Raw genomic sequence first — 11,797 nt, 5'->3', positions numbered from 1 at the left:
TGGTGGTGCCACCAGACACATTTCTGGTCTCAAGGTGCTGCCCAGCCCTGGTCATGCCTGGAGGCATCGCCGGCAGCTCATGCTGACATCAGAGAGCCCAGGGAAGGAGGCAGCTTTGAGGAGTGCCTTCAGTGCTCTGGTTGGATGACAAATCCCTTCAAGGCAACAGCACCTAGAGCTTGTGCTGAGCAGGAGTTTACATAAAGCAGGAATCAGCTTGGATATCCAGCCAAGTGCAGCTGCTGGCAACGACAGATGTGAGACTGGCAGAGCAAGCACCAGGGGATGTCTGAACAGGGTCCAAATCCCACCAACTGCTCCAGCCCCGGGGACAGAGCACTGGAGATTTCTTTCCAGCGCTTGACAATACCTGGAGTGACTCCTGCTGGGGTGAGGAACTGGAAACCCTGCACATTTCTTTGCAAGTCTGACTGAAAACTGCACGTGTTTCTTTGATACCAGCAAAGTTAAGCTGGGCTCTTACTTGCTGACAACTTTCTCATTTAGGACCCAAGACAAAGAACCACACAGACCTCTCAATCCAGCAAAATAACTTTATTTCACAGGGCAAATACAGCCAAGTGGTGATTCCAGAGTTGCCCGGCAAGTGTCAGCTCCATGATCCGTCAGGAAATGTTCTGCTGGTGACTCGAGGATGCAGCTCCACGGCCACCCCTCACAATCATTTCTTAGGTTTAGATTTCAAGTGAAATACATTCAGATTTGCTCCTGTCAGAGCACTGCTCACAAGAACGTGGCTGCAAGTCACTGAGGAGTTAATTACAGAGTTACCTGATTTGAAAAGAAAGCAACGCTGCGACCCACGAACCCCTCCCTGTCTCCAGTGCTGCTGCCCCGGGGCCCTCTCAGCACCCCGAGGGGGGAACACCCCGGCCTTCCCGGGGCCTCCACAGTCAAAACAGCGACTAAAACACAGCAGCAAAAAAATCAAGGCAGCTTTTTGAGCTGCCCCTTCGCCCCCCACCAGCCTCAGGGGTCAATAAACCCGCTCCTGGCACCTGCAGGAAGGAGATGCCCAGGGCAGCCGCCCCTCCCGGAGCTCCAGAGGGATCCGGGCACGGCACGGGCTGTGCTTTGTGCTGGCAGCTGCCAGCCCGGCCCTGGCTGGGGAAGGCTGAGCTCTTGCTTCGTTCCATGTAGGCCTTGGTTTGGTTTTGTGAAGTATTAAATAAATAAATACAGCTGCTGTCAGGAGGGGGGGGTGTAGCTCTGAGCCGGCGAAGTCGGACTGTCCCGAGCTCTATCCCGGCTCTCCCGTGCTGCTCGCCTGGCCCTCCGTGCTGGGCACAGTCCTGCGCTTCCTCAGCTGCATGTCCTCATCCTGAGGGAAAGAAAGCACAAATTAATCCTTCAGCATCCTCTCTGAGCTGGATAAAATCCTTCCTCTTCCCCTCCACCAGCTGGGATAAGCCCAGCAAACAAATCCATCATTCCAGCTCCTCCCTCAGAACACTGGAGCCTTTTTACACCCTCCCAAACCATCCATGTGCTCCCACTGAGAAGCTGTTTGTGCCCAACAGGGCAGGCATCTTCACCTTTCAACCCCTCTGGCCACAGTCAGAGCAGCAGGGACATGGCCTGGCTGAGCTCTGCTGCTCAGGCTGGGGTCACACCCCCTCTCACAGTGCAGGTTTGCCTCGAGATGGACCTGCTGTCCCCCAGAATCAAACCACTTTGGCTGGAAGGGACCCCTGGAGGGTACAGTCCAACTCTCTGCTCTAAGCAGGGCTCACTCTGGGGCTGGAGCTGCTTCTTCAGGGCATCAATTTGCTTTTCAAGTACCTACAAGGATGGATTTTCCACCTTCTCCCTGCACAGCCCTGGGTGGGTCTCAGCTGTGTGTACAGGGCAGGATTTCCCAAAGCCAGAGAGGGTTTCCTTTAGCACAGGTTGTTCCTGTCACCTCTTGGCTTCTTGCTGGACATCTCTGCTTCTTGCATGACCTTCTCCATACCCTCCCTCAGGCAGCTGGCAGGTCCTCCCTTCAGCTCCCCTCCCTCAGCCTCTCCAGCCCTGACCCACCTCAAGAGCAAACCCACAGAGCTGCAGGGCCAGGATTTAACTGTGAGCAGGTTTTTCCACAGCCAGCACCGCTGTGGCACCACTGGCCCGAGCAGGGTGGGTGAGCACCTGCCACTCAGTGTCTGTACTAACAACAAGCAAACTCATTTCTGCATAGTCCTGCTCAGCCAGTCCCTCCCAAATGTTCTCTCAGCATCCTTCCCAACACCTCCAGCTCGCACTGTTCACCCAGGACTCAGCAATGACCAGGCACTCCCTGTTTCCAGGGCACTTCGTACCGAGTCAGAGTCTTCTTCAGCCTGGTTGCTTATGAAATCCAGATAATCATCCTTCTGGTTGTCCAGGATTTCTTCCTCGTACTCGGTCTGGTAGTCTGACTCATCTAAAGAGAGAGGAGGGAAAAAAGAACTGGGTTTAACTGGCAGGCAGAGAAAACAGGGAGAGGAACCTTTGCCTCCACCAAGCACTGGGGCAGGTGAGTGCCAGAAAACTGGCACTCAGTGAGCTGGGACTGCTCAAACACAGAGCCCAGCTCTCCAGCCACAAATATAAACCGTGTCCTCTGTGTGAATTGTTGTCCCAGAGCCCTCCAGCATCCAAGGAACCCTCAGCAAGGGCAGCACATGGTCCATGTCATTCTGGAGGGCACCGGCTGCCCAGCCCGAGGGACACAAACACTGGCAGTGGGGAGTGAATTCCCTGGTGAATGCCCTTCACAGCTCAGCTGCTGTGCCACCCCTCAGTCCCACCAGACCTGGGGAACACCTTCAGAAGCCTTTTATCTGCCAATCCCAACTCCCCTGGACACACACTCGCTGCAATCAGGGGTCCCAGGCAGCTCTTCCTGGTGCAGAATAATTCCGTGTCTCACAGTCACAGGGGACAGTAACATTTACACTCCCTTCCTCCAGCAGATGAACACAACTTAGGAAGCTCAGGAGCTGTGCACAGCAGCAGGACATGCCACCGAGCCACTTCCAAGGAAGGAGACACATCAGTGCAGAGCCAGTGCCTCTCCCAGCACCTGGAGATCACCTGGAGGGTCTGTCAAACAGGCAGCAGGAGCAGCACCCAACAAGGGCATGGAGTGACAGGACAAGGGGAATGGCCTTAAGATGAAGGAGGGCAGGGTTAGATGGGATATTGGGAAACAATTCCTGGCTATGAGGGTGGGCAGGCCCTGGCATAGGTTGCCCAGAGAAGCTGTGGCTGCCCCATTCCTGGAAGTGTCCAAGGCCAGGTTGGAGCAACCTGGGCTGGTGGAAGGTGTTCCTGCCCCTGGCAGGGGTGGGAGTGAGATGACTCTAAGTTCCCTCCCAACCCAAAGCAGGCTGTGGCTCTGTGACTCTCCCTGCTGCCAGGGCTGACTCCCCACAGCAACTCAACACTCAACCAACATGCTGGGCTGGGGCCCATCGGTGGCTCCAAATCCACCTCCCAACACACCAGCAGCCCCTGCAGAGCCTGTCCCACACCAGGTGACACCAGGAGACGTGGGCAGTGAGGCAGAACCCATGGCAGGCAGTACCTTCCTCCTCTGGCCCCCAGTTCTTCAGAATGGAAGTCAAGACATGGAAATGACATTTTAACATTACTGCTGAAATCAGGTCCGTGTGACACCAGCGCTTCCACCCCTTCCCTGAGTTCCACATTCCAGTGTGCTCTGAGCTGCTGAAGCAATACCTGGGATTCAGCCCACTGGTGAGGAGAGTGGCTCGTGTCTAAACCGGATCCTTGATTAAGTATTTCTCCTGGGAGCTGTCAATAGCATCTGCTCCACGCTGAAGACAACAGCACAGTCTGTTCCACAGCCTCTTCTCCCAACATGGTAACTACAACCAACTGCTAAAACATTGGGATTAAAGGCATTTGGTCTTTTGTATTTTATTTTTAATGCTTTTTTTTTTTTTTTTACTGTGGATCAGAGAATCGCTGTTAGTTTCTATGAAAACCACTAATGATAATCTTTGATAAAACACCCCAGAGAAAGGGGGGTGTGAACAGCAACAGACACCACAAACAGGAGTTTGGAGTTTACGCCTCTGATAGATCTGACTGCCATCCAAACCAGGCTCCTTGATTTGCCCAGCACTACTCAGCATTTAACAGGTCTTTCTACAGATACAGAGAGGGGTGTCCCTTCTCACACCCTTCAGGAAGCAGCTCTGGGTGCTGGAGGGGGGAAAGGAGCACAGGAGGTGGCCCTGCTGTCCCCAGACGTCACCTTCCTTGAGGCTGAGGCTCCCACTGACCACTCCTGGGCACCACAAAAGCTCCCAGAAGCATCAGGCAGGACTGAGGCCTTGCTGCTCTGCTTAACTCCCCAACACCCAAACAGCTCAAAATCGAGCCAGCCGAGAGGGGGTTCCACCATGGAAAGGTTCCTGAGCCTGCCCTGAGCAGGGGGAGCATATTCCCTGCAGGAAGGGCACGTTTCCACACCCTGAGAGCTGCTCTGTGCTTCTGTAGCTGGTGGCATTGCTTTCACATGGGCATCATTTCTGCAGGCTGAAGGCAAACGGGGCTGTGTGGCTGGAGGGGCTCTGTAAACCCTGGATGTAAATCAGGAACCTGGGAGCTCAGCACAGCCTCAGGTCCACTAGAGCCTGATAATTGTGTCCCTGCAGAGGTTTGGGGATGTCTCCTGCTTCAGCTGCATTGCAAACCCAGGCATTTGACACCACCATTAATATTTCTCTTCCATAAATCCTTTGCCCCAAATGTTACAAGTGCTTGATATCCTTCAGCCAGCCCTGGGCCCCAACAACCCCTCCCAGGTGGGAGTGTGACCAGGGATGTGCCAGAGACACCCTTGGGGATGGCACCTGTGCTGCCCTGGCCACAGCCAGGGCTGTGAGAAACACAATTAGAGCTGGGGGAGTGATGGAAACAGGAACAGGGGCACAAACACTGCAGTGGCTCAGCTGTGAAAGGAGCTTCTGCTGTGCTACAGACACCTGTGCTCTGCCTGTTGGGTGCTGGGGTCCCTCTGCTCAGCCCTGCCTGGGGGACGAGCTCCCTTTCTTTAATTTTTAGATGGTTTTAGTCATTGTTCTCAGTTTGTTCAAGAGTGGACAAGAAACTCCACTGCCCTTTCCCCCCAAAGACAACACAGCTCCTGCCCCTCCAGGGCTCTCACCCTCTGTGCTGACCCTTCCCCATCCACCAGAACATGAGCCCTTCTCTTTGATTTCTTTAGATCAAGTTGTTGACACAATTCCTCCCCCCATGCTGGCACTTGCAGCATGCTGTCAGAACAGGCAGAGCCTGAGCCCACCCTCAGGAAGGGATTTCCAAGCAGAACAAAGCTTTCCCCTGCTCTGACAGGGCAGTTTCACAGCCCCCTGTCCCCCCCACCCCCGTGGGCTGTCAGGCCACCTTCTCCACCTCCACCCTGAGCAGACCAAAGGCTCCCCCAGCACACACAGGGAGCCCCCTGACAGCCACGAGGCCAGGGAGGTGTCACCCTCCACCTGCTTCCCCCCTGGCTCCAGGGACCTCCTGGGCAAAGCAGTGCCATGCTGGAGGCTCTGTGTGTGCAGGGGAATGTCACCACAGCCTCTGCCACCCAAAAACGGGAGCCACCCACCGTGTGAGCACAAAGGATCCTTCGTGACACGTGAACGACTCTCCCGCCACCCTCTCCCTCCTCTGGGCTCTCCTCAGCCAACGCATTCCAGCATCCACGAGGAACACCTGGCACCTGCCCACCCCACCCTGGCCCTGGCAGCCCCTCCTCAGCCCAAAATGTGCCCCACCTGCCTTCTGAAACACATCCCTTGGCTCCCCTCGTGCCCACGGCCTCGCCCAGCAGAAAGCAGGATGTCCTAACGTGGGGAATAATCAGGAACTGTCTAAAGCAGGAGGATCTGTCCCAGTGCACTGGTTAAATCTTAGCAGGTGTCAGTGCCTGAGCCTTAAATAACCACGTTCCATGATCTCTTCACTCTTATTCACAATGTCTGCTTCAACCACATTTGATTAATATTTTCTTCATAAGGCATATGATTGTAATTAGCATTTCAAATTACCACAGGGACATCTCTACAAACAGTCACAGATGGGAGCACTGCTAACTTTAGCTTTCCCTCTGCAGGAACGAGAATCAGGAGGAGGGGAAGAGACTGTTCAGAAAGAGCTCCAGCCCTGGTGACACACTCAGGGGTTTCAGGCCTGCAAAGCTCTGCTCCTTTTTGGCTACAGGAGCTGCAGTTATGGCCCAAACAGGGAGCTGCTCTGCAGGGCAGGGCTGGCACCGGGCACTGCCTGATGCAGCAGCTCTTACCTGCTCCTCATTAGTTCACTGGTGCTCCCCTAACAGGAGCACACAAAAAGCAATGGAGCCAGTGAGTCACTCCTGATCCTACTCATGACAGCAGGGAAAACATCCTTCAGGCAGAGCTTTAACTCAGGCAGGGCTTTAACTCAGGCAGGGCTTTAACTCAGCCTCTTCCCCCTCCAAGGGGCACAGACCGAAGGGCAAAGCCATGGCAAGGACAGGCCCAGCCCAAGGGGGATGGAAGGTCATCTCTGCATGAGTTACTACACATGTTGTCTCACTCAGATGAGACCTGAGCAGGGATTACTCCCACCAGGAAGCCAGGCTGGAGCACACCAGTAACGGGCTGACAGCTGATGTCTTCCCATGGAAGGACATCCCACATCCCACTGCCAGCCTTTCCCGGGGGAGGCGGTGGGAGGGGGACATGGAGGGTCTGGCCTGGGCACAGTTGCAGGAGGGGCTCTGAGGGAAGCAGGGACAGCCCACCAGGGCCAGCAGTGCCCAGCAGGGCCAGCCCACCAGGTCCTGCAGTGCCCAGCAGGCACTGGCACTGGCAGCCAGTGTCACTGTCCCAGCTCAGAGCACGGGGAGGTGAAAGCAGTCAGGAGGCACAGGAGGAGTCAGCAGCCATCCATCCATCCATCCATCCATCCCTCCTCCCTGCCCTTCCCAACACTCCCCCAGCACCAGCAGATCCCCCCACTCACCGTCTGCCACAGGGGCTTTCACGGGCTCGATGCGGGACACGATCTCTGCCAGGTCCGTGAAGGAGGTGGTGGGACAGGTCACGTTCTGAAACACAGGGACAAGTTCTGGGTGTGTTAACAAAGGTACCCAACAAAATCCAAACAACTCAAGACTGTACAAAAATGACATTGAACAGACAAAGCTCCAGACACATAAATTCTCCACAACTGCCCCCTCAGAAACCATTACTCATCAGTGAGAAATCCTCAGAACAGCTCTCCTGATGCAGGGCTGGTGGTGGGGATGGGATTCCCAAATGCCAACAGTGGGACACGCGCTAATGGCTCCTATTCCACCCATGCAACAAGAAGCCTCATTAAAAATTTACAGCAAACTGTAGAAGAGACCCCAGAGACAAGAACCAGAAGGTCTGGGCCCCATGACAGATGATGTTTGTGCCACTTGTTTGTCCTCCATCCATCACTGTCACTTTATAAGGACTGTCTGGGCCAAGTGCAGCCCCAGGGGGGTTTTGCTTTCCCTTGGGAGAAGGAGCCCCAGAGCCCAGGTGGGACACACACAGCCCTCAGCTGGGGTGATGCCACGAAGGCTGCATGGACAGTTGGGCACTGGGGTCACCAGCACCCCCCTGGGGATCCCAGTAAGCCACAGAGCTGGAGGTGCTGCAGCAAGAGCCTGAGGTACTTGCAGAGAGACACATTTCCCACAGTAATTCCTCTTTCCAGTAAGCCCTTTCTGTTTTCAATCTGTCTCACCCAAGCAGTGGGCTGAGTGTTCTCTGTTTTGAGAAGTCCCTGATCCAGTCTCTCCTCTGAGAGGGACTTTGGAATTTAAGAACTCTTTTGTTTTTCCTGTATGCCATGAGTGGCCCCACCTGCTCCTCGGGACCAGGCACAGGATCACCAGTGGACACCTGAACACCTCTCCCCTTTTTTAAACCCAGTGATTTTAACGATTACAACACCAGCCCCCAAACCAGAGGAATGGGATGGGAAGAGCTGGCAGAGGGAACGTTACTGACACTGGGAATTCATCCTTCCAAACACCCAGACCTGCCCATGTGCTTCCAGGCAGAGCAGTTTCCTAACACAGGGTTTTCTGAACAATTCTTTGCTCTTCTGGCTAAAGCACCAGTCCTATGAATCACACAACCCCTGTGGGGTCACAGCAGCAGCCCATTCTGCTGCAGCAGAACTCTCTCAGTTGACCTTTCATCCGCCACTGACTTTTGATGTCATTCAGAGCAGCTCCAGCACCGTGTGGATCCAGGACAAACAGCAGTGCTGGGCAGAGAAAAGCCCACAGGGAATGAAAAGGGACCTGCACGAAATGGAGCAGCAGCAGCTCAGGACACGCTTCCAAACACAGAGAGCTTGGGGAGCTCAGTGTGGCCGTTACGGAGGGTGAGTCAGCCCAGGCTCATTTTGAACGTCCAACCTGAACGGTCCCAGGGCAGCGTTTGCAGAAGGCTCTTTCCCAGGACAGGGGAGAAAAGCTCCTTCATCTTCAGTCTGTGCCATATGACTACATGATTCTGGAAGTGAGGGACAGGGGCACCCTCTGGCCACCACACAGACCCAGCGATGTCCGAGGCCACCCCAGGACTCTGAAATCCAAGGGGACGAGGTGGTGGCACAGAGCACTTGGGCAGTGTGACCCTGGGAGCAGGCAGGGACTGGCTTTGGATGGGACAAAAGTCCAGGGCACTTTATGAACAGCTGAACAAAATCCTGTAGGAACATCACCAGAAGGTGCCTCGGGAAAACCCCCACCAGCTCCTGTGGTGAGGACTGACAGGAATGAAGTGTGGCCAAACCCACGGGAGCATCTGTCACCATCACTGACACGCAGATGGTCCCAAGGTCAGCCTGTTAGAGGACACTTGGGGAGGCAGCTGCACCCAAAGCCTCAGCACTAAGACTGGGAAAACACTTGTGGGAACCAGGTGCCTTCCCACACCTGCCTGATGCTTTCCAAACAGGAATTTAATGTTTAAGTGCTTCCTCTCACTGCTTTTAAGGACAAAACCACCCTCCCATCAGATAGCACAAAGCAAAGGAGTGTCTCAGATCCACCTGAAATCTACTCTCAAACCTTTCTGATATTTCTTTTTTTTTTTCCCAAGGAGGAAAGGATGCTCTTTGGCACAATCTTTAGGAAATAAATTAGAGGAGAAAGGCAGTTACTATTGTAGTCTACTGGATTATATTTAGCTTTCACTATGAATAACACCTCAGTAGACAAAACTTCCCCAAGGAGATCCAATTAACAGTGCTGCAATATCCTGTGCTGGGGAAGAGTAAGGGCTGCTCAAAGTGAGGTTTATATAAGGTTCCCGTTGTTTATGTCTGCAGTATTTGCATTTTGGAGGCAAGATAAACAGGGGCTGAATGATCAAAGCAAAGGAGAAGCATCTAAATGATTAAATATCTGGATTTTTAACTAAAAATTCGACTCTCATGACGCAGAAAGAAGACAATAAGAAACTGCACTCAGCTCTCAGATGTTGAACACTCCAGAAATAGATGAAGAGCTAAAACACATAAAGCATCAAAACCTTCACTAATCAAAGGCAAGTTAAAAATATCAGCTGTTATCCCTGGAAGATAACAGAGCTAAAGGACTTAAGTGACTCTAATGGACTAAGAAAAGCGAGACAAACACCCCGGCGGGAGCTGCATTACTTGTTACTTTGCAGAAATAAATCTGTGGGAATCAAAGTCAGGTGAAAAAATCTTGGCTTTTACTGGACTTTGGGGACAAGCAGATGATCCCCCGGGGTCCTTGGGAGCACAGCCTGGACTGGAGTCTCAGTTCCTGCCCCATAAGCCGGGTGGTTTGGGGGGTGACTCTCCCAGCCCTGTTATTTCCACACTCGGGGCTCCTCAGCACTTGCTGCCTCATTATGGAGTGCAGTGACAGGCTGTGCCTGCAGCGAGGACGTGACATATCTGATCTCCAGGGTGGTGAAGTGCCCCAGAAGCCAGGGTGGCTGTGCTAAATGTTCACCCTGCTGCTGCCTGCACAGCTCCGACACCGCGGGTCAGCCGAAATATCCCCCCCAGTCACTGCAGCCCAGCTGAGGGACAATTTTAAAAGCAGTCTTCTTTACAAGAAGGGTTTGTTACAGCACTGAATATGTTTGAGCTTGGTGATAACAGTGAGGCTGAAGCAGGACACAACCATTTCTGGGACATGCCTTGACTTCTCCCTAATTAATACACAAACCAGCACCAGCCCATCACACCTGATCATGAGGTGTCAGAGGCAGATTGGGGGCCCCTCTTCTGCAGCTCACACAAATGCACCTCCTCATCCAGCTTATCTTCTCTCCTGGTTTGGGAATTAATTCATCTTCCCAAGTAAGAAATCCCAAGCTGAGGGGTTTGGGGGCTCCTCATTCCCCCCAAACTCAGTCCCTGAGTGCCCCTCCCAGATCCACTCACCCTGCCAGCAGCTCGGGCAGGATCCACCCCGTGCTGGGAAGTCACCAGTGTGAGTTCCCCCCGGCTCCCCTCACACCACCAGAGCTATCACCTTTCATCTCCTCCCAGCAGAGCCATCCCCATTCCCTCAGTGACTCACAGCCCCAGCTCCCCCCTCTGCTGGCACGGGGGGCTCTGAGGGCACCACTGTGGGCGTCATCCCCCCCCTCCTGGCCCATGTCCATCCCTGCCCTTCCTCTCCCCACCTCCCTCCGAGCCAAAGTGCTCTACCACCCACCTCTGGAGAGCTGCAAATCCTCCCTGTCACTGTTCACCTCAGCTGACTTTTCTCAGAGAGGCTCACTACGGTTATGATTCATTTGGGCCACCACTTAAAATATTACTGCTCGCTTCCCTCCCTCTCTAAAAGACAATAAAGAAGAATTACTGGGTAAAACATGAAGTCTTAGTAGCACTTGGCTTTCAAATCAGAGGGATTCAAAGGGGAGGAAGGATAGTGAGCCCATATATTATAATATATTACCCAATTCCTCAAAAAAGTGATAACTGTTTCTTAAAAGCAACTGGAACTTCCCCAGCCCAGTCAGGCTGCTGTGAACCCACTCAGCTCTTAAGCATTAAACCAAGGGATTTTTATCTGCTTGTGAGCAGACATCTACAGCCACACAGCAACACCACATACACAGCCTGTGGATTTACCATCACCAGGAATTTACTGCTTGGAAGAGTCGAACTGGGCAGGACGAGGTGTGTGTCACCACCTGGGACCTCCACAGCTCCACAGACCTCCTGGAGCCTCAGTGAGGGCTCCCCAAAATGCCTTTGGAGCAGAGGAGTGAGGAAGAAAAGCAACAAATCGAGAATGCCCTGCATCCCTGCAGGGATTTTAACTCTTGGCTAAAACCACATCTCCAGCCAGGGTTTAAATCAAGTTTTCTGAAAGCACCCGAGAATTATTTGAGTCACATCCTCAGTGAAAGCCAGCAGTGGCTGAGATCAGTGCCAGCCATCCTGATTCACATCCTCTGGGAGAGAGACACATCCCTGGCACACAAGTTTCTAGCAGCAAGAACAGTGTCCAGGTACCACCTCGAGCTTGTGGCAATTATTAAAGAATAAATGAAAAATAACTCTTAAAAGGTTACTTTGGCTGCCCAGTGATCCTCAGGGAGGGAGTCCAGATGCACATGGGTACCAGAGTGACCCTCACCTGAACCCACAGACCATGTCCTGGGATCTGCAGGGAGGTGCAGGACCTTGTTCACCCAGGGTGTGGTTCAAGGAAAGACATTTCTGAAGGGCTGATCCCACCTCTGCT

General features: G+C 53.5%; 1 protein-coding gene across 1 annotated transcript in view; it reads right to left on the bottom strand.

Annotated features, from left to right (window-relative positions):
* Nucleotides 1-536: 536 nt before the first annotated feature.
* The window catches only part of LOC114069735 (patatin-like phospholipase domain-containing protein 7), a 71,116-nt gene continuing 59,855 nt past the window's right edge, over nt 537-11,797 (bottom strand). Inside the window, exons 14-16 of the mRNA XM_027906738.1 lie at nt 7,033-7,117; nt 2,322-2,425; nt 537-1,342 (exon numbers count right to left, since the gene is read on the bottom strand). Of these exons, the coding sequence (XP_027762539.1) occupies nt 1,262-1,342; nt 2,322-2,425; nt 7,033-7,117 (270 nt within the window). The 3' untranslated portion in view covers nt 537-1,261. The remainder of the gene's footprint in view (nt 1,343-2,321; nt 2,426-7,032; nt 7,118-11,797) is intronic.

This window comes from Empidonax traillii, unplaced genomic scaffold (assembly GCF_003031625.1).
Source record: "Empidonax traillii isolate 1590-97213 ecotype Southwest subspecies unplaced genomic scaffold, ASM303162v1 scaffold1350:size273897, whole genome shotgun sequence".
Classification (NCBI taxonomy): Eukaryota; Metazoa; Chordata; class Aves; order Passeriformes; family Tyrannidae; genus Empidonax; species Empidonax traillii.
This window is presented reverse-complemented; position numbering and strand designations above follow the sequence as displayed.